Below are 23,620 nucleotides of genomic sequence, written 5' to 3'. Positions count from 1 at the left end.
CGAAAGGTTTCTACTTCCGGTCGTAGTGTTTTACGATAGTTACAGGTCTGTTAAGGAGTATCTGTTAAGATGTTAAGAATAACAAGTATATCTTAAAATGTTTGCAATAATGAAGCATTTCAGTACAATGTAGACAAAAACGAAAAATAAAAAGATAGTTACGGATCAGGACTCCCCGATCCTTACTGCGCCTGTGTAAAGTCTGACCGTACAAATCGGGTCTACCCGATCCGTACCGCGCATGTGCAGATGTTTTCTTCTTCTTTGTTAGTTTAATGGCAGTGTACTCCCCAGTGTACGAGGATACCGCCACCTGCTGACCGAGCAAATAAACCCTATTATAAACTGAATTAGCGTCATTACAAACGTGTGTTAAATTTGATTTAGCGATAGTCGAGTGTGTTTATGCTTGTCTGTGAGGAGAGGATTGTTGGAATAGTGATGATGATGTGCGCTATCACTGTCAATTGTCAATAAACACTTCATCTGGCTGGTGAATCTACACGTGAGATATTACAAAGTCTGCATTATTAACTCTGTAATTAGGCGCCATTCTTCTTATTTTACGGCGCTGTTGCTCAATCGGGGGACGCTCTCTGTTGAGGAGAAAAGCATGAATTTCTTCGTATACGGATTATCCATTGTTTAAATGTCCCGGGCAGTCGAAAAGGAGGCAGAGCTGTTGAGAAATGCTAGGAGCTAACTGGGCGCTAACCGTATCATTCAAATATATTGAATGTCGCAATGTTGGCAAAGAGAGGAAGTGACGTAAGATTTACGCATGCAGGGTACCGATCGGGTTTCTGGTACGGATCGGGTAGTGACAGTCCATGCTGCAGGGAGAATGGACTGCCATACACGTTATGTGTCTGTGAGCGCGAGGAGGGAGAAAAAGGGGAGTGGAAAGGTACGAGTTGTCATCGAGGAAAAACGGGAGCTGGAAGCATGTAAATATAATAATAACCACTTCAGCCAAGAAGAGTGCCTGACGAGCCCAGTTGTAAGTAAGCTATTAAGACTCGACTGTACACCGTGTTCGTGTTTTCCTCCGAAAACAATAAGTTCCGTTGGAGCAGTCTTTCAACGCCTCTCTCTGTCTCTCGCAAGAAAAGTTGACCCACACAACAAAGTAAAGCTATTTTTCGGCTACGAGCCGACAGGGACCCCGCCGTATTAGTCAGAGGTCCCTTTACTACAGTTCGGAGTCGCGGACCTTCAGTGACAGTAATAAATCACACAGCAATAGTACATTCACGTTGTTGTAAAAAGCATGATAATATATCAAGTAATCCAAAGTATTCAGAATACGTTACTGTCATTGAGTAACGTAACGGAATACGTTACAGAATACATTTTGGGGCATGTATTCTGTATTCTGTAATGGAATACATTTTAAAAGTAACCTTCCCAACACTGGTAACAGATGACTCAGAATAAGACAGGAAGTGTACTTCTGAAATGTCTTTGTTTCCTCTGTAAAGTGTGCATCTTTTGGTGGTTATTTTGAGGAGCTGTTGGGATGATGCTATTTGAATAACTAGGTTATTCATTATTATCTTTTATCCGTTTATATTCTTTTTTATTAAGCTTTGAGTAGTGGCATTTAATTAAAGCATTTATTCAATATATACATATATAGTTTTAGTAGATTGTTACACATCTGAGAGTGGCCTCTGTCTGGTTGGGAGCTTTAGTAGGCGAGGTGAGAGGTGATACAGGGTGTCAATTGAGGTCAGGACACACATACACACACTGTAGGTAGACTTATATTCTAGGTAAGAGTTAAGACATATTTTGCTTGTAACTGCATTTTTGTACCTGCAGAATTGATAGTTTTGTTGCAGAGCCTGCCTCTGAGGTTTTGGAGATGCGAGAGCGAGATGAGCTACTGGAAGCACCTGGCTTGGAGGCAAAGAAGATGTTCTTTCAAACTGTGTCAAAGTCGCTAACGGAACGTTTGTGGTTTTGACTTCTGCATGTATTGTATTTGCTTAACGCAAGAGGGGGCGTAATAATACCCTGATGATATAAAACAACTGCTTGTGTATTGTTAGGGAGAGATCGACGCCGAGTGTGTGACGGTATTCATCTCTCCACGCGTGTGTTCATTAAAATCATCGTTTGACCTAACCCTTCTGGACCAGTGTTGTGATTTGAATTCCTCCTGTATCCCTCCTCAATATTTGAACCCGTAACAATGTTTTCACTAGAGGGACATGTTTTAGTGAACCAGCTGCTGCCAATCTCCACACCTCACCACAAAAACACTGTGAAGAAGAAATCTTCCCTATATTCATCCACTCAGATGAGGACTGAAAAGTTGACCATATTTCGTCTTGTCATCATGTAAAATCTCAGGGGCTTCAAATTGGTTTGTTCACAAAGTTTGCCAACAGTGTCAATTTTTCTGCAGGTATTCTCTCCTGCAGTATTTCACTGTCTCGCCATCCCTTCACGTTGCTTGTGGAACACACCTGATGGACCACACAGCGCTCCTTTGGTTTTTGATCTTACTTTCCATGCTGCAATTTTATATCTTAGGTTCTGCAGAAGAGTCTCTTTATCCGTGCTGTACTTAGTTTGTTGACAGAAGGACTTCGTCCACGTTAGAATAGTAACAATACAGACAGATTACAATATGACATTTCAAAACATATGTGCACTTAACATGTTTAATGAACCTGAACATAATTACAAGAGTTAACATTAAAGGCTTGCATATACGACTTCTGTTATTCTACAAGTCAATTGCCTTCTCAACCCCAGTGTTTTATGCTATCTTGTTCTTTCACTTACTGAATTTTACACATACTTTGTCTTGTTGCGTGTGCGTGATGTCCTCTTGTGAGACCTCTCGTGACCACAGGAAACATTCTAAATCCTAAATCCTCCATGTCTACTCCGTGGACACTTCTCATTCCTGAATGGACAGAAACAGACCCGTTATTAAAAAGTAGCAGGATCTCTAACTCAGGATCTTGCAAAACTTTTGTGAGATCTCGCAAGAGTTCATCGTAATTTTTTCCCCTCAAATATCCCTTTCGGCGCTCTGTATTATGTAATAAATACAGCTGTAATATTTCCTCTGAGACATTAAAATATTAATTGTTATAAAATAACTCATTAGTAAAGTACAAGTACCTGTACCATTGTTTTGAGTATGTCACGGCTGGCGGAGTGAGCCGTGTGGTGTGGAGGAAAAGGAGGACCCAAAATGCAGCAGTGACTGATGATACGAGTGATGTTTATTTACAAAGTAGTGACAAAAACAGGCAACGAAGCGTGAGTAATTACAAACGGAAACCTAAACTGGGGGAAACTAAGTGACAAACCTGAGACCATACAAAAGGGGTGCGGTTCAGAGAGACGCAGAGACAGGAACACCATAGAACGCAGATGAACGCAGACGAGCCGACAACGAACACAGACCGACACCCACTAAATATACACACACAAGGTAATCGGGTAATCGCACACAGGAGGGAAGAACAGCTGATCTGAATACACATGATGACTGGAGGACACAAGCTGAACACAATGACAACAGACACAGACCTTCAGAATAGAACAGGAAATCTAGGACCCGAACCGGACACCAGGGGGGAGGACACAGAATAACTAGAACAGAGGAAAATAATCACAAAACACAAAACGCTGGGTCAACGACCCAGAACCATGACAGAGTATTTCCAAATATTGCTCTCACATTCATATACATCGAATGATTGTGGACAATTATTTTTCTATTTCAAATCATTTTTATTTTTTTATTTTTTTAATTGTGAGGAAAGATTAACCAACATTATTTTAAGATTTTTGAATTAATTACTTATTAATTACAAATAACTGAGCATCACTGAAACATTTATTCTCATTAGTATTTATTTAGGAAGACAGTTTAGTCTTTGCTAACTTCCAGTGGAGAGATATGCATGACAAAAAATAATTCTGCTTTAATAAAATTGTAATTTAAAATTTGTAGCCTAATCATAATTTAAGTTTCCATACAGCTACAGACTTTTAAACACAGGCCGTCAACTGCTTGTTGTTTTGGTGTATTGCAGCTTAAGACAGAAACAGAAAGTGAAACAGAACTACAGTCAGAGTCCGACAGCAGAGAGGAAACACCGACATCACAGTCTGCCATTAATTATAAGCTTCAGGCAAAACTACCGCTGATTACCTTCATCATGGATGGTAAGTTAGTTAACTTCTTTTTTATGCACTGAGCAATGAATTTAGACGTACACAGACATGCATACAAGTGCCTGTAGTATCATTCAGCACCAGTGTAAACAGTCTGATTATTTTCAAGTCTTTGCTAAAGTAGTGCAAACGTGTTCATACCTCAAAGGATGATTAACATTAAATCATTCCTCCATATCTAATCTTATTTATACTGTTATAGCTAACAGGCTACACAGTGGGCTGTTTTGACATCCTAGCTAAAACATGTTCCTCGTTTTGTTTATGCTCATTTCTCCTCAGTGTGCTATGGCAGCCATCTTAGATGCGCAGTAAGTGTTTCATTTAGGAGGAGCACTGAAGATAATTTTTTTTTTTTGGAGGGTGGGGGTGGGGGGTATTAATCCACTTTTTTACCATTTCACTAAAATATGAACCTTTATATTTTGTAAGTTAAGATTTTAAGTAAAAGAAATTGTAGAAAATTATTGTAAACACATTTTTAAACGTGAGCTTTATTTGGACAAAAAAAGCACATAGAAAAACAGAAGAAACAAGTAAGAGTGTGTTTTATATATACCCTAAAGTATAGTAAGTAAATATAATCTAAATATGAATAATATAAGTAGATGGTTGAATAGATAAACAGATAGTGGAGGGGGGGGGGGTTATTATGCCCACTGATATTAACCTGTTGCTGCAGGAATAATAATGCTGGTGGAGCTTTGCCTTATGTTTCCTCTTCCTGATTAGCCTTTACTAATGTCCCTTTTTTTAATGTAACTTTATATATTTTTAGTTAATCTTTATATATAATAATAAAAGCAATTATTATTTAGATTAAAACTTAATGTAAAGAGAGTCAGTACTCCAGCATGTCTGTATCTAAACAAAAAGTAGTTAACTAAATCAAAGAACAATTGACATTGAATAGTTTATAAAATAAAGAATATATCTGTATAAAACAATTGAATGTCAAATACAATCCATCATCATTCTGTACCCACACATAAATTCTTTTAAATGTATGACTTCACTTTGAAGCGTTCTTGAATTCATTTCAATCATTCCTAGAAGCTTGGCAAAATAAAGCAACTGGATTTCTGTAAGTTTAGTAAAAAAAAAAATAAAAAAAAAATCCAGGAGACTTCTTTAGCTCCAATAATTAAATAACAACTCCAGCTGCTTGCTGTCCAAGTTTCTCAGACTACCATGAGCTGGACGACTGAGGACGTACACAGACTTGTCCGATTATTATTGCCATTACTACCCAAACCTTCAGTGCTTTAAACACTTTGGCTAAAGACCATCCCAGAGAAACATCAAGTGTAATCTCAGTTACATGATGAATATAGTTATGAATTTCTGTCCAATATACTTGCATTTCCAGGCATGTCCACAATGAGTGTAACATTGTGGACATGCCTTTCGCAACGCGAATATAGTTTTTGTGTGTGTCACACCTTACATGTAAGTATGGTTTTGATTTCTTCTGGTTGTGTGGTAGGATGTTATCATTACTCCGCTGTGTGTAAAGAGCTTTAGTAGGTGGTAAAACACACTGGGACAGCAAGACTAGTGAATTATTTGAGTGAAAGGTGGTGTTAAATGAAAATATATCTATCAAAACAGCTCAGTGGGAAGAAAAAATAAAACAAAACAACCAAAAGCTGAAAGTTGCCGTGTGGACAGGAATAAGAATAATTGAATAGAATAATTCTTTAATTGTCCCACAAGGGGAATTTTGGGTGTAACAGCCACAAACAAACAGTACACAAGACACAGAACAGAAACATACACAATTTTTACATATTTAATAAAGTTAAACAGGAACCAAAACACAGAGCTGCAAAACTGGAACTCACTTTAAGTGACACCATCTGCTAAAAACAGGAATCAAAAACCAATAAAGGAGACAATTTACAAACAGCACAATTAGGCCTACAGTCAGACAAGTGTTAAAAGTGTAACTAATCTTTTTTTCTTCTAGTTCCAAACACAACGAGGATCGTCCTGCTGGGGAAAACTGGAGCTGGGAAGAGCAGCCTGGCTAACACTATATTAGGAAGGAATGAGTTCAAAGTCCAAAATTTTTCAGACTCACAAGCAAATGTTTGTGAAGCAAAGTCTGGATCTGTCGTTGGAAGAAATCTCACTTTGATTGACACTCCTGGTTTTTTTAGCCCAGGATTTTCAGAGCAGGAGCTGAAGCATGAGATACAAAGCTGTGTCACAAAGTGTCCTCCTGGTCCTCACGCTTTCATTATTGTGCTCAGAGTGGAGAAATTCACAGAGCAGGAGACGGCTGTCATCAGGAAACTGCAGGAGTGTTTTTCTGCAGATGTATTTAAATATTCTACAGTTGTCTTCACGGATGGTGACCAGTTACCTGACAGAATGAGCATCAAGGAGTTCATCACAAATAATAAGCCTCTGAAAGATCTGGTAGACAAGTGTGGTGGTCGGTGCCACGTTGTAGATAATAAGTACTGGAAAAACCAGCAGGACGATTACAGGAACAACCAGTTCCAGGTGACACAGCTGGTCAACACAATAGAGAACATGCTGATGGAAAATGAAGGAGGCAGCTACACCACTGAGATGCTGAAAGACTGGCAGAGACAACAAGAAGAGCGCAGTAAACCATCATCATTATCAGCCTCTCTCCACAGAGTCTACAGGCTTTTGACCAAATACACAACCAAAAAATCTGTCAAAGTCCTGGTAGGTGTAGCTGTGATCGTTGGTGCACTGCTTTTTTTAAAAAGTGTGACCACATCGCAGAGCACTGCAGCAACTGCAACGTAAAACACACACACTGATGTCACAGAGAGAGAAAAAGAAAGAACAAAGATTTTTACATGAACTTTGTTCTGTGTGTTTATTTTATTTTATACGATTGTAGATTTGTGTCACGCAAGTGATTTGAATTGTCATGAACAGGTCGACTAAATAACATAGTATTGTTTGAACTATGCAGTGTTTCCAAATATTTTCTGTATCTTTGTTTATCACATTTGAACATTTTACTTAATGTGGTGTATACACATGTACCTGTTTATTTATTCATTATTAAGAAAATGAACCTTTAAACAAACTGTTTTTGTTGATCACATAAACCAAGAAAGGAACAAAAATGGAAATAATCTTTTGACCTTTTAAAGGAGGTCAAAAGAGTCTATCTAGTTATACTTATTTTAAACAGTTTAAACAACAGTCTTACATTATTATTTAAAGACTACATAAATCTTCATCTTTAAAAAGCGTGTTAGTAAAAAAATCAGCTCTTCTAATAAAGCACAGTGTATCATTAGCATTTATCAAAAGAAGCCTTTTACCTCTGACGTCAACAAGACTTTAGCGTCCTCCAGTCTTGGTCCAGCTGAAGTCTTCAGTGTATGCTATCTGCAGTTTAAAGTAAGACTTGTAGATGCATGTTGGACTAGTTGGTTTGCTCGTTCTTTAGGGTGCAAGAGGTCCTCAAATTTTGGATGAAGTGTAATTAGAATATTGCCCAGGTTACATACAGATAATTAGTATCTCTTCTGTGGGTCACTAATAGTTATTTCGGATGGATGGATGGATAGATAGATAGATAGATATTTTTGCTGTATTGCAAAAGCCTGTCTTATCTCCACACATGACATTTTCATCGAGGTGAAGGAACAAGTTTAGCAAAACAATAAACGTTGAGAGGAAGACAAACAAGATAACAAGATTAAAGATTTCATTGCCCTCACTTCAGATTTACTGTAAAAGTGTTAAGGTCTCATTTTACTTTCCTTTTTTTGTCACAAATAAAGAGCTGATAATATCGATTTTCTTTTCCTATGATTGTGTTTCCTCCTGCACTCGTTCCAACTCCACTTTTTTTCCAGCAACAAAAATAATTTTTTAGTCTGTGTTTTTTTTTTAATGTTAATGTTGGCCATTAACATAGCATTGTCCTTTTTTTTTTTTCTTTTTTTTTTTACTGTTGATGAAGTCGACAGCAAAAAAGTAAAGAAAATTACTCCAATATTAAATCTGGATCTTTATATTCTTTTACTGACAGATAAAAACCCGACTCAGTTGTCAATTTAAAATTATTCATTTATTCATCTTCCGGAAGAGAGAGCCGTGCACAGCCCAAAGCCAGTTGCAGATTTCTAGCATTAGAAGCCAAAAATGTGTATCATATAGGTGTTATTTTGGTCATTAGCACGTCACACATAGTTTAGATCAAAACAACTCTTTCTGGCCTGACTTGATGTGTGTGTGTGTGTTACTTAGTTAGGCTTTTTCTGTCTGGTTTCCTGTTCTTAATATATTGCCTCTGCAGCTCTGCACTTCCTGTATTTCTAGTCTGGCTGAGAACTTGGTTTGTGAGTAAAAGCTGGCCTTCTTTTATACAGGCCTTTATTATTAAAATGGATAAAACAATATAATCAGAAAATAAGCACTAAGAATATATATTTATTCTTTAACACCAGTTACTGAAATGGGCAGAAGGAAACCCGAACGAAAGAAGGGAAAGTCAAAGCAGCGCTTCTGTAATGTAGCCCTGGGAAAAAAATAATAACAATCTTGACAAATCAAAGTTACATACTGATCAAAAAGTGCTGCCCGATTTTCAAACAAAGTGGCCAATAGGAGGCTTCTGTAGCTCCAACCTATGAATACTGTTTACTACCAGGTAAAATAATTAAACATACGTCACACAATAAACACATACCAGCAATCGATGGAGAGAAGGCTTCAGACGAAACGATCCGCAGGTGATCTATACAAAGACATGAGGAGCATCAGTCAACAAGAATATGGCCAATTAGGACAACAGGGACACGTGACTCCTACCTGTGACAGCTGGGAAGGTCAGGTGATCAGAAACCCGAGTTTGATCTGGATGTGCACAGAAACAGGTGATCGATGGAGGGATGCTCAGATGACAGCTAATATTTATACTAGCAATGTAACTGGCCACTAACCAGTGATTGAAAATGCAATGTTCATGTCTCCCCAGGTTCTCTCCAGGTACTCCAGTATCTGAGAGCTACTGTATTAATGTACTGATGACTCCAGGGACAGAATTAAACCAAAGGCAAAACTTTGTTTTCTGTTGCTGACAAAATAAAATCCATGGATACAAACTGAAGTCACACTGGGGGAGAAAACAGGAATAATGGAAGACAAAAGGATGTCAGGATGAAGGGCTCTATATACACAGACGTTGATTAGAGGACTGGGGAAATTTATTGTACACATGTACTGAAAAATGAAACCAATTTAAACCCACACCCAGCAGCATGAATTATTACAAATGTATTATTAAGGATTATCACAGAACATTTACCACAAAACAACAAGTGAAATTCACAAGCAACCAAGCAAGACTTGCCTTAGCCAAACAAAGTAATCAAGAATTAATACAGATATGTGCTGTTCAAATGTGACACTTTAAAATGGTAATAAAATGATGATAAGGAGTTTAGAGCATTGCACGTGTCTTGAAATGTGTTCATCTTTTTCTAAATGATTAACACGTTCTGTTTTAGGGTTTGTGAGAGTTCTTCCTGCTTCTACAGCTAGTACACCAAGAGCCTCAGCTGTGTTTACAACTGCCTCTATTATTGAATCTGCTTTATCAGCTTCACGATATCCTATGGAACCTCCACCTATTGCTCTTGCAGTAGCAGCAAGCTGTGCAACTGTATCCAATTTAACACCAGTCGTTGGAAGTTCTCCCTGTGTTGCCACTCCTGTCACTACGGCACTTGCTGGTATTTTCACTGGTATTTTCAAAGTCCTCGGCATTTTAACAACGTTTGCAATCATTCCCGGCACACCAAGCAGTGCTCCCAACAACAGCCCTGTGGTAACACCAGCAGCCATCTTGAGAATATTGTAGACTCTGTTCTCTGCCTCCTCTCTGATTTCTTCCTGTGACATGTTTGTTGATGACGATCTAATGCTCAATTCAATTCAATTTTATTTATATAGCGCCAAATCACAACAAAAGTCGCCTCAAGGCGCTTCATAGATAATGCTCTTGCTGTTGTTGTATTGCCTTCTCCACTTCTTGCAGCATCTCATTTGTGTAACAGCCTCTGCCATTGTTCCTCACCATCTCTTATTGTGTTGAGCAGGTTTTCCCTCTGTAGCTGGTTGTTTCTGTATTCATGCTGTGGGTTGTTCCAGTATTTGTTATCAAAGACGTGGCAGCGCCCACCGCATCTCTCTAACAACTCACGTAGACGGTTGTTGCCCCTGCAAAACTTTTCAATCTGCATTCTTTCAGGAAGATCGTCACAGGCAAGCACAGCATACCTGAAAGCTTCTTCAGAAAAAGACTATGATAGAAGACTATGATATTGGTAATAACCTCATTCTCCTCATTCTCAGGATCTGTGAATCTCTCCAGTTTCAGTAAAATAAGAAAAGCGTGAGGTCCAGGAGAACACTCTACGACACTCCTTGTAATCTCATTCCTCAGATCCTCTTCAGACGTGCGATCGTCAATTATAGAGACAGATGTTCCATTCACCAATCTGGTAGCTTCTCTACACTGACTTGTTCCAGGGTTTGCAGCATGACCCATCTCAAACACCATCTCTCCAAACATGGTGTTGGCCAAGCTGCTTTTCCCATTTCCAGATTTTCCCAGCAAGATAATCTTCAAGTGTTCTGCAAATAAGAGAATATTTCTTTTTAAAAAGTATTTTAGTCCCAGTCAAAGTTAATCTGAATAAATACAAATTTCACTTATTAAATCATGATTTCATATACGGTATAAGGGGAGAAACCAAACATGCAAACATACTTAGTTTTCTTTATTTACAGCTCTTTTTACATAGAAATGTTTTGAGCTGATAAAATGAGGCATTCTTATACGTTACAGTACTCGAGTGATCACAACCTTTTGAAAACTGTTTTTGTCCTCACCAATTATAACTTTAAGATCTTACAGATGATATTAAGGAAGTGTACTTCACAATGAAAGCTTAGATCCTGGACAGTCTGAGGTGCAACCTGGCAGCATCAGATGGACCGAAACATAACGTCACAGACATGTTCTATTGGATCTAGATCAGGTGAGAAGACTCTAGGAATTCACACCATAGGAGGGAAAAATGTCAGTGGTCGCCATCATTCCTGTTTGCAAGTCTAACTGTTATCCCTTTAGTGCACCTGTTATTAAATTTCATTAATATTAGTGTAGCTGAAACTGATTAACAACACCTATATTGACACCTTAGTCTAGGAGCAGTCCCAAAGGTGACAGGGTATCATAAATGCCTATGGGTCCATACACAATAAGCTAGTCGAAGAGGCACTGACTCGTTCCCATATCCCAAGGAGGTTCAAGAACTTCATTCTCGACTATTACGGCAATTTTAGCCTGAAAGTCTCTACAAGGAAAATTACTTTAGTATTAGCACAAGCTTGAGAAAGGGATTATCATGAGGTGCACCCTATCTATAAAATATGAACATGTTACTAAAGGCCGCTGAAGTTGAGCATAGAGGATCCCTTACTTAGTGTGGCATTAGACTGCCACCTATTATGGCCTTCATGGATAACCAGTAGGATGACAGAGTACCAAGGTGGAGCATGCTCCAGCACCCGAGAATTTACGCCAGTGTCCTGTTATATTTTAGATAGCAAGGAGCAGACGGCTGAGTTATTAAACTCCACGGAGACAGCGGTGACGCTAATCTGAAGGCTAGACCGTCCAATTTCACGGCCGTTTACTTCCGGCCTACCCGACCTTCTGAGGATGCAGCCCATGAATTTGGACACGACCACAGACTTACTTGTCTGGGTTGACGGCGAGGCTAGGAGGGGATTAGTGGTCCGAGTGAGGCTAAACAGGTTCGTGTACACTCACTGTGAAGTGTAGGGCAGGGAGGCAGGCGAATAGCGCCGAGAATAGTAGCAGGCCAGCGACGGGGAGTGAGTGGTTACAGGCAGCAAGATCCAATCCACTGTGAAGCTGCAGAGGCAAGTAGACAGGGTTAGCGTGACAAAAACAGGGTTTACCGAGCTATGACTCTCACTAACGCGGGTTAGCTGACGTTCCAACAAGGAATGTTTGAGAACGCTGGTCTTAAGAGCCTCCCAACAAATTACACACAAGTGCCACAAACGAGGGGTGTGGTGACTCTGCCCAGTGATGGATTTACTGACACGCAAGAAAACACAGTGTAACCCAGTTCCTAAAATCATCTCAAACAAAAAGAGAAGAAAAATTAAAACATTTAATGTTCATTGTTCTGTTCTTACTGTCCCTGTTAATGAAAGTGAAATGAGATCAAAATATTTATTTAAACATAGAAGGGATGCAGATTATATATGATATGCTCTGGTCAAACAAGGGTTAAGTTTTCTCAGAGGGTTGATGAGCTCTGATGAGAGCCAATTGTTTTACCCCACTCCTCACATGTCAGCCAATCGGTGAAGCTCTAGGCAGCTCTTGTCCCTCCTTAGTACCAGCTCCCAAGTTTTCAGTCTCTTGCTTCTACAGCCGAACAGAGCAGACGGACTAAAACTTTTGTTATCGGTAAGCTGGAGAAATGAACCTCTAACGAGTTTAAAAAAAATACCATCTAAACTGATATTTTTCACAAATTATGTATTTGCACTTTTGTTGTCAAGGGCAGAGTGAAACCGGAGGGTTTACTGAGCTGTGGCTCCATGTAAATGCTGAGCATCCACTCGACGGCGGTAAGCTAAATGTGGCTAATCAGACACGTGATGTGCGGAGTGTGGGTACAGTTGTTCGATGTCTCTGAAACGCTGTTGTTATGCTAGTTAGATCGTTAACTAAGTCATTAACATGTGAAAAGCTGTAAATGGTTAAAGCAGCTAAAAATAACTTTATGAGAGATAATTGTAATCAGACTTTATCCTGCTTCCTGTTTAAATTTTGATGTCAATCAGTTGTTTTACAATACTCAGTATTGAACACTTGGAGGTAATTTTTAGTGTATTTCCACTTGTACTGGTAGGCCTATGGTACAAGCGGGATTAAGCACGTCTATTTTAATACTCCTATTTGTGGACTGAGTCCTTGTGTTTACGTGTTATTGAAATTGATTATTTGCACTTTGTTCAATTTCTGATAAGCATTTGCATATTATTCCATTTCTTAAAAGGGGTAATATACTTATTTATTTGTGATTAGATATATATGTACAGTGAGTTTATTTTGATCGATGTAATTAATGTTTACAATGAAAGTGAATTATATGGTGACTATAATTCCTGAATGTTTAAAACCTTGTAGATAATCTTTAATGTTACTGCAGGTTACAAATAATTGAACCTTGATACTGTGAAATTTTGGATATTGATACTTTGACCTTTGAAACTTGATATTTTAATGTTGTACAACATGACTGAACTGATGATGATTGAATTGATGATAGCTGATCTGAATAGTAGTTACTGCACTGTGACACTACTTTAGTTTAATTTGTGAGAGTTATCCTTAAAGGGCACGTGACATATATTTGGCCATTGTTTATAGGTCAGGTTTTTATATGGGACGAATCCAAAGACCAGGTCAGCGATTCCAGAACCCAGAGTGTTCCAGTGTTCACTGGATGGCGAGCCAACCCAAGATCCTAGGAGGCGATATACATATACACGCACACTCATTTGCACATTGATGGACTACAGTCCTCTACTGTACAAGTAGTACGGTAGGACAGACAATCACACACACACTCCTTGTCAGATGAATTCTATGGGCCCCACCGGTACCATTTGGACTTAAAAAAGACTAATTCTTTTACTTGTGCACAATTTTATTTAATTCTATTTTTTTTTGCTACTTTGGGGGAAATTTTTATACTTGACATTCTGTTAAAACCTGTTGTAATACTGTGTTGTTTACAAATTTCTTTTGCAAGGCTTAACATCACTAAAGTACTTTTAAAGCCACATAACTGTGTTTGTCTGGTTTCTCTGCCATTCGTGTACCAGAGCTCTAAGAGTCGTTCTCAGTCTTCTGACACTAGCCCAAATTGCTTATTACTTTGGTAATTATCCATCGGTACTTTATGTAACTCCACGTAAGTGCTACAAAAGTGGCGAGCCAGCCAGGAGCTCTTTGGTGCATGAATATCAGCAGTGAAACCTCCTTAAAGTGTGTATTGTCATTGAAACATCTTTTACTATTGCCACAAGATGGATTTTGTATTGAGCTCAGGTATCAAAGTCCCCAATGCAGTAATTGTTAGTGGTACACTCAATTCATCGGATGATGAAGGGGTTCTCGACTTTTTGAAGCAGTATGGTACCTTTAGAGCCGTCCCAGTTGTAGATCCAAACTCAGAATTTTTTAAAAACCTGATCGTTGAGTACAGAAGTGGTAACTCCATTGATGCTTTAACTGATCTTTTGCCGTACACATATGAAGTTGAAGGGAAGCCCGGTGTGAAATACCATGTAAGAGCTCTCTCCAGCGTTTACACTGCCAAGGTGGGTAGCAGTGCTACTAAGTCCTACTTAGATGAAATAAAGCAGGTGGCAAAACTGAGTGGCAAAAGTTTTGAAGAGGTACTGAAGTCGATGATGACAGAGATCGGTGAAATCATTGGGAGTTCAGAGACCGATGATGAATGTATGCTCTCCTCCATGCAAGTTGATGATCCAGACAGGGAGAACCAGCTTCACCCCTCTCTTGAAACTTCTGAGATTGCACGCCAGCAGTTTTCTGAAGATCCACCCCAGGTAGGATTGATTCAAGGTGGTGCGGAGCCACACCTACCTGTTGATTTCAAAAAGAGCCCATTTAGTGCGGCAAACAGTTTCAACCCACCTGAAATTCAGAAAGTCATTGTGGAACACATCGTGAAGAAAGATGACTTGATTGCACATTCATATTCAATGAGACTCCGGTCATTCTCTGGCAGGATCCCCAGACCCAGCGGTGAGACAGATTATGACACATGGCGTTCACATGTCGAACTTCTCAGGAAAGACCCTGCCATGTCTGAACTTCAAAAATCTAGAAAGATCTTTGAGAGCTTGTTGTCCCCTGCAGCTGACATTGTCAACAGACTGAGCCCAGAAGCTACACCTGAGACTTACCTTCAGTTGTTGGATGCAGCTTTTGGAACAGTGGAAGATGGAGAGGAGCTTTTTGCCCAATTCATGAACACTCTTCAGGATCCTGGTGAAAAGGCCTCTGCATACCTCTGCCGTCTTCAGGGCGCATTGAACCTTACTCTGAAGAGGGGAGGAGTCTCTGCTGGGGATGCCGATAAACACATTCTCAAGCAGTTTTGTCGTGGATGTTGGGACCACACCTTGCTCTCAGATCTTAATCTTGAAAACAAGAAAAGCCAACCCCCAACATTCTCAGAACTTCTATTAATGCTCCGGACAGAAGAAGATAGACTGGCAGCTAAAGCTACACGGATGAAGAAACACCTTGGCTCAACCCGGCAGCGGGTTGTGGCGCACTGTCAAAAGACTTGCACCTGTAGTGAGCTACAGGCAGTGACTCAATCTGATTCTGACCCGTTGACAGATCTGAGGAAGCAAGTTGCATCCCTACAGAGTCAGCTTACTAATTTGATGGCAAAGAAACAGAAGAAAAGCTCGAAGCCTAAGGACAAGGCCGAGTGTGATTTACGTGAGATGGTTATGGCAACACCTAGCATCAAGGTCACAAGTGCGAAGCCTGCCAACTTGCGGCAGAGCACCCAGCCAAAACCATGGTACTGCTTCAAGTGTGGTCAGGATGGCCACATCTCAGCAAGTTGCAGTAATGACCCAGACCCCACTCTTGTCGCTGATAAGAGGAAGCAATTGAGAGAGAAGCGTCGCATTTGGGAGATGCAAAACACTCCATCTGCTGACCAGGATTTTTAGACGCAGTCTCAGTTGTGGGGCAAACTGGGACTGAAGCAGGTCAACATCGTCCCGCTAAATCTGGAAGTCAAGCTAAACCAAGAGCACAGGCCACTTTGAGGCAATCCCATGTTGGAGAACAACCTTTCAGACTACCTAAGAGGCTCATAGGCACAAAGAGTACAGGTCAAGTCACGATCAAAGGTAAGGTGTGCAGTTGTCTCCTTGACACAGGTTCTCAAGTGACCACTGTCACCAAGTCCTACTATGACCAGTATTTGTCTGAGCAACAGATAGAGCCACTACATGACCTTCTGGAGGTTGAAGGGGCCAATGGGCAGCTTGTACCTTACCTGGGTTATGTTGAGATTGGAATCACCTTTCCTAAAGACTTTCTTGGTGCTGAACTAGAAGTCAAAACGCTAGCTCTAGTAGTCCCAGACACCGGGACATTAACGAAGTCTTGTGTATTGATAGGAACAAACACTCTTGATGTAGTGTATGAAATGTACAGAGAGGCAAACCCAGAGGGCTACCATCCCATTCCTCATGGGTACAGAACCGTACTCAAAGTACTGGAGTTGCGGCAAAAGCAAGGTTCAGATGAAAACGTTGGATTAGTGAGGATGCGTGGCAAGGATGAAGTGAACGTCCCAGCTGGGAAAACAGTCGTTCTTGAGGGGACAGTATCAATCAAGGAATTTTACACTGAGAGATCTGCCCTGTTGGAATATCCTTCAGTATCTTCCCTGCCTGGGGGGCTTTTGGTGCAAACCTGTCTCCTTGACTTGCCAAATAACCAGTTGTGCAAGCTACCTGTAGTAGTTTCCAATGAGTCAGAGCATAACATTACCATCCCAGCAAAGAGTGTGATTGCAGAACTCAGTGCAATACAGACTGTCCTATCTCACAAACAAATTGTGAGTGAGCCATCAGAGTGTGAACCATCCAGGACCTCTAGTGTGACATTTGACTTTGCCGACTCTCCCATCCCTTCTGACTGGAAAGACCGCATTACTCAAAAGCTGAGCAGTATGCCAGAGGTCTTCGCCCAGACTGATCTGGATTTTGGAAGGACGGACAAGGTCAAACACCACATTAAGCTATCAGATGAGACACCATTCAAACACAGAGCCCGACCGATTCACCCGCACGACATAGAGGCTGTTCGAAAGCATTTGCAAGAGCTTCTCGCAACTGGAGTAATCCGCGAGAGCGAGTCCCCATTCTCTTCGCCAATTGTTGTGGTCAGGAAGAAGAACGGTCAGGTACGTCTGTGTGTTGACTACCGTAAGTTAAACTTACAAACAATGAAAGATGCATACGCCCTCCCAAGACTGGATGACACCTTCACCGCACTCTCAGGTTCCAAGTGGTTCAGTACACTCGATCTTAAATCCGGCTATTATCAGATCGAAGTTGCAGAGAGTGACAAGCCCAAGACTGCCTTTGTCTGTCCACTAGGTTTCTGGGAGTTCAACCGTATGCCACAGGGAGTGACAAACGCGCCAAGTACTTTTCAGAGGCTTATGGAGAGATGCATGGGAGACATAAATCTGAAGGAAGTTGTTGTTTTCCTGGATGATCTCATAGTTTTCTCGAAAACCCTTGAGGAGCATGAAGCCAGACTCATGAAAGTCCTGGAACGCTTAAAGGAGTATGGCTTAAAGCTGTCCCCCGAGAAGTGCAAGTTCTTCCAGTCCTCAGTTCGGTACTTGGGGCATGTTGTTTCTCAACACGGAGTAGAAACTGACCCAGAAAAGACAGCCACACTTAAAACTTGGCCAGTCCCTCAGAACCTTAAGGAGCTGAGATCCTTCCTTGGGTTCTGTGGATATTACAGACGGTTTGTTAAAGGCTACTCAAGTATTGTGAAACCGCTGAACGATCTAACGTCCGGTTATCCACCACTGAGGAAGCATTGTAAATCAAAAGGGAGGAGTAATCAGTATCATGATCCAAAGGAGCCGTTTTATGGACGGTGGACCCCTGCATGCCAGAAAGCAATTGAGACTATCATTGACAAGCTAACGTCGCCTCCAGTCCTGGCCTTTGCTGACCCAAAGCTGCCTTACATCCTTCATACGGATGCGAGCACTACGGGCCTTGGAGCAGCCTTATACCAGGAGCAGGAGGGACAGCTGCGGGTTATCGCCTATGCGAGTAGAGGTTTGTCAAGTAGTGAGTCCCGCTATCCAGCACATAAGCTCGAGTTTTTGGCTTTAAAGTGGGCTGTAACAGAGAAGCTGAGTGACTACCTCTATGGCAATCAGTTCACCGTTGTCACAGACTCAAACCCTCTGACCTACATCCTCACCTCAGCAAAACTCGATGCAACCAGTTACAGGTGGTTGGCGTCCCTCTCTACCTTCAATTTCAGACTCCAGTATCATTCTGGAAAACAAAATGGAGATGCCGATGGACTCTCGCGTCGTCCTCATGGCAGGCTACCTGATGACCTTACATCTCAAAAAGAGAGAGACCGGATATGCCAGTTCGCAAAACAACATCTGTCAGATCCAGACAATATTGACTCAGTCGATCAGGACGTTGTTCATGCTATCTGTGAGAGACAGTTTGTTTATCATTCAACCACCTCTGAAGCTTTGGGTGATGATGCAGGTATAACCCTTGTCGAAAGTCTTGCCATTTCTGGAGATGCTATACCTGACAGCTTTGAGCAGGAAGAAACATTGGGAGGCTTACACATCATTCCCCACCTGTCACCGGCAGATCTCAGAGACAGCCAGAGATCTGATCGGTGCATCAGACATGTTATTACCCAGATGGAGAGTGGGGAGAAACCCCCTCTCACATTGAGGAAAGAACTTCCAGACGTAGTCCTGTTGCTGAGAGAGTTGAACAGGTTCGAGCTGTGCAATGACATTCTCTACAGAACACGAAGAGAAGGCGGTAATAAACATTACCAGTTGGTCTTACCTGAAGACCTGCGAGAGTCTGTGTTGACAAGCCTACATGACAATATGGGTCATATGGGAATAGAGCGCACACTCGATCTGGTCAGAGCCAGGTTCTATTGGCCAAGAATGTCCTCAGATGTGGAGAAAAAGATAAAGACCTGCCACAGGTGTGTGCGCAGGAAAACGTTACCTGAGAAGGCTGCACCTTTGGTGAATATCATGACGACAAGACCCCTCGAGCTAGTCTGCATGGATTTCCTATCCATTGAACCAGACAGCAGTAATGTGAAAGATGTTCTTGTCATCACAGATCATTTTACTAAATATGCAGTCGCTATCCCAACATCGAACCAAAAAGCTCGGACTGTCGCAAAGTGTCTGTGGGACCATTTCATAGTACACTATGGCATTCCTGAAAAATTACACAGCGATCAAGGGCCTGATTTTGAGTCTCAGTTGATCAAGGGGCTGTGTGAAGTAGCAGGCATACAGAAGATTCGGACTACGCCGTACCACCCCAGGGGCAACCCGGTGGAGCGTTTTAACCGAACACTCTTAAGTATGCTTGGAACTCTGGAGAACAAAGACAAGTCACATTGGAAGGATTTTGTAAAGCCTTTAGTTCATGCGTACAACTGTACCAAGAACGAGGTAACTGGATTCACACCGTATGAGCTGATGTTTGGGCGTCAGCCACGGTTGCCTGTCGATTTGGCTTTCGGTTTACCTGTGAGAGAACAACAAAGCAAGTCACACTCCCAATATGTTAAGGACCTCAAATCCCATCTTGAGGAGAGCTATAGAATAGCTACACGGAGTGCTGCAAAGGTAGCCGAAAGGAACAAAACCAGATTTGACAAACATGTGACCACATCTACCTTGGAAATCGGGGACCGAGTGCTGGTCAGGAACATACGCATTCGAGGAAAACACAAACTCTCCGATAAATGGGAGCAGACCGTCCATGTGGTGGTGAAACGAGCTGGAGACCTCCCTGTCTACACCGTCAAACCAGAGGGCGGGGATGGCCCCATACGCACCCTACACAGAGACCTCTTACTCCCTTGTGGGTTCCTCTCTGCAGCCAAGGAAGTGAAACCTGAACAACCAGAACCCAAGAAAAGGCCCAGAACGCGACGGACCACTCAGAAAGACAATGAAAGAGCAGATCACCCCTCGGACGAGGATGGTATTGTTTCAGTCCACTGGTTTGCAGATAGATCAGTGCCAAATGACTCGGCGTACATTGTCAAGCGAGATCTTCTGCTGACCCATAAATCAAGTCTTGGTCAAGATGATGTGACTGCAGATCAAGACAAGTTGGCTGGTAATGCTCCAGCTTGTGCAGACACCATCTCCGATGTTGTTCCAGCCAGTCATGCTGACCATAACCAACCTTATGACAATCAGATTGCGAGTTATGGAGAAGCCTTGTATGGGGAAGACTTAGCCGGAAATGACGAACCTGAAAAGGAAAGAGACTTACCCGGAAATGACGAACCTGAAAAGGAAAGAGACTTACCCGGAAATGACGAACCTGAAAAGGAAAGAGACTTACCCGGAAATGACGAACCTGAAAAGGAAAGAGACTTACCTTCTATGGATCGCCCTGACATGAGGGATGAACAAATCCTACTTCTTTCGGACATGTTAGGGAGTGATGAGGAAGGAGAGGAAGGAGAGGACTTGATATTTGACAGGGAAACAGTAAACAAAGAGAGAGATGAACAAACAAGCAAAGAAATTCCTGTTCGAAGATCAGAAAGAAGTCGCCAGCCACCAAAAAGGCTAGACTATGCTGAATTGGGAAATCCCCTTGTCACTGTGGTCAAATCATTATTTCAGGGTTTAACCACAGCTTTCATTGACTCTTTAAATTCTAAAGCTGAATTATTGTTCTTAGATGATGCAGTTCACAGTAGACATGCAAAGGGACTTGCATGAATTCAAGAGGGGAGGGTGTAACCCAGTTCCTAAAATCATCTCAAACAAAAAGAGAAGAAAAATTAAAACATTTAATGTTCATTGTTCTGTTCTTACTGTCCCTGTTAATGAAAGTGAAATGAGATCAAAATATTTATTTAAACATAGAAGGGATGCAGATTATATATGATATGCTCTGGTCAAACAAGGGTTAAGTTTTCTCAGAGGGTTGATGAGCTCTGATGAGAGCCAATTGTTTTACCCCACTCCTCACATGTCAGCCAATCGGTGAAGCTCTAGGCAGCTCTTGTCCCTCCTTAGTACCAGCTCCCAAGTTTTCAGTCTCTTGCTTCTACAGCCGAACAGAGCAGACGGACTAAAACTTTTGTTATCGGTAAGCTGGAGAAATGAACCTCTAACGAGTTTAAAAAAAATACCATCTAAACTGATATTTTTCACAAATTATGTATTTGCACTTTTGTTGTCAAGGGCAGAGCGAAACCGGAGGGTTTACTGAGCTGTGGCTCCATGTAAATGCTGAGCATCCACTCGACGGCGGTAAGCTAAATGTGGCTAATCAGACACGTGATGTGCGGAGTGTGGGTACAGTTGTTCGATGTCTCTGAAACGCTGTTGTTATGCTAGTTAGATCGTTAACTAAGTCATTAACATGTGAAAAGCTGTAAATGGTTAAAGCAGCTAAAAATAACTTTATGAGAGATAATTGTAATCAGACTTTATCCTGCTTCCTGTTTAAATTTTGATGTCAATCAGTTGTTTTACAATACTCAGTATTGAACACTTGGAGGTAATTTTTAGTGTATTTCCACTTGTACTGGTAGGCCTATGGTACAAGCGGGATTAAGCACGTCTATTTTAATACTCCTATTTGTGGACTGAGTCCTTGTGTTTACGTGTTATTGAAATTGATTATTTGCACTTTGTTCAATTTCTGATAAGCATTTGCATATTATTCCATTTCTTAAAAGGGGTAATATACTTATTTATTTGTGATTAGATATATATGTACAGTGAGTTTATTTTGATCGATGTAATTAATGTTTACAATGAAAGTGAATTATATGGTGACTATAATTCCTGAATGTTTAAAACCTTGTAGATAATCTTTAATGTTACTGCAGGTTACAAATAATTGAACCTTGATACTGTGAAATTTTGGATATTGATACTTTGACCTTTGAAACTTGATATTTTAATGTTGTACAACATGACTGAACTGATGATGATTGAATTGATGATAGCTGATCTGAATAGTAGTTACTGCACTGTGACACTACTTTAGTTTAATTTGTGAGAGTTATCCTTAAAGGGCACGTGACATATATTTGGCCATTGTTTATAGGTCAGGTTTTTATATGGGACGAATCCAAAGACCAGGTCAGCGATTCCAGAACCCAGAGTGTTCCAGTGTTCACTGGATGGCGAGCCAACCCAAGATCCTAGGAGGCGATATACATATACACGCACACTCATTTGCACATTGATGGACTACAGTCCTCTACTGTACAAGTAGTACGGTAGGACAGACAATCACACACACACTCCTTGTCAGATGAATTCTATGGGCCCCACCGGTACCATTTGGACTTAAAAAAGACTAATTCTTTTACTTGTGCACAATTTTATTTAATTCTATTTTTTTTGCTACTTTGGGGGAAATTTTTATACTTGACATTCTGTTAAAACCTGTTGTAATACTGTGTTGTTTACAAATTTCTTTTGCAAGGCTTAACATCACTAAAGTACTTTTAAAGCCACATAACTGTGTTTGTCTGGTTTCTCTGCCATTCGTGTACCAGAGCTCTAAGAGTCGTTCTCAGTCTTCTGACACTAGCCCAAATTGCTTATTACTTTGGTAATTATCCATCGGTACTTTATGTAACTCCACGTAAGTGCTACAACAGCACTCACCCGGACCATGACACAGACGACAATCAGGATCTGTTTCCCAACCCAAAGGCTGGCAGTACAAGCATTGTAGTGGTTCTTATGTGTTTGTAAACTAATTGTATAATATATTGAGCCATTCAATAGTACACAAATGTTTATAAGCTCCTTTTTGTATGCAACTTGCATGTCTTTCTTAATTAATTGTTTGTTTATATCATATTTTTTTAGGAAAAAGAAGAAGTTAAAGTCAAGTGGAAGCCTTGCTCAACATGGTATGTAGTAACAACTTTGTTGGACGGGAACAGACATTCATATTGTTGATAAATAGTTATCAACTCAATTTGAATTCATGTATTTGGACTAAAGTAAATTGGGAGCTTTTAGCTATCGAGCTCCTCTTCTGTGAGGAGCTTGATAGCTGTCCACCTCCAAAGTCCATTATGAGTTTTGGAGGTGGACATGGTCAACACTTTTAAGAGTAGGCATAAGACTTTACTTCTTTATAGAACTTATAATTAGGGCTGGTTCAGCTCATCCCTTAGTTATGCTGTAATAGGACCAGACTGCTGGGTGTTAGTGCCCCCCCCTCTCTGTCTGTCTCTTTCAGGGTTATGCAGGCTCAGTATTGGTTGAAGATGCAGTCACGTCTCCTTTTACTGAAAACTCTCCCCCTCTCCCTCACCACCATCTGTAAACATACATGTCTCAGTAATGCAGTTCATGCATGTTACTAACTAAACTTCTTCCCTGGAGTTTCTGTGCTCTCTCATCCAGCAGGTTCCGATGGATCGTGGCTGCTGCTGTGGTCCTGCTTGACATCTACTACATATATTAATACT

At 40.9% G+C, this 23,620-nt stretch overlaps 1 protein-coding gene, 1 long non-coding RNA gene and 1 pseudogene across 2 annotated transcripts; 2 read left to right on the top strand and 1 right to left on the bottom strand.

The window, feature by feature from the left end:
- Positions 1-6,171: 6,171 nt before the first annotated feature.
- On the top strand, positions 6,172-6,993 carry LOC146635857 (GTPase IMAP family member 9-like; the record flags this gene model as incomplete). The annotated part of the gene is made up of 1 exon (XM_085350230.1): positions 6,172-6,993. A coding segment is annotated over one exon (822 nt), but the record flags the coding sequence as incomplete, so codon positions are not given.
- Positions 6,994-8,992: 1,999 nt separating this feature from the next.
- LOC146635856 (GTPase IMAP family member 4-like) lies at positions 8,993-11,311 on the bottom strand (annotated as a pseudogene).
- Positions 11,312-21,225: 9,914 nt separating this feature from the next.
- On the top strand, positions 21,226-22,540 carry LOC146635855 (uncharacterized). The gene is made up of 3 exons (XR_014905381.1): positions 21,226-21,264; positions 21,360-21,428; positions 22,234-22,540. It is a non-coding gene; the product is annotated as an uncharacterized LOC146635855 (long non-coding RNA).
- Positions 22,541-23,620: the final 1,080 nt, after the last annotated feature.

This window comes from Diplotaxodon limnothrissa, linkage group LG3, assembly GCF_057381915.1.
Source record: "Diplotaxodon limnothrissa isolate DT_005_m linkage group LG3, D_limnothrissa_male_GT1.1, whole genome shotgun sequence".
NCBI lineage: Eukaryota > Metazoa > Chordata > Actinopteri > Cichliformes > Cichlidae > Diplotaxodon > Diplotaxodon limnothrissa.
The sequence above is the reverse complement of the archived record's forward strand: the minus strand, read 5'-3'. Positions and strand labels throughout refer to the sequence as shown.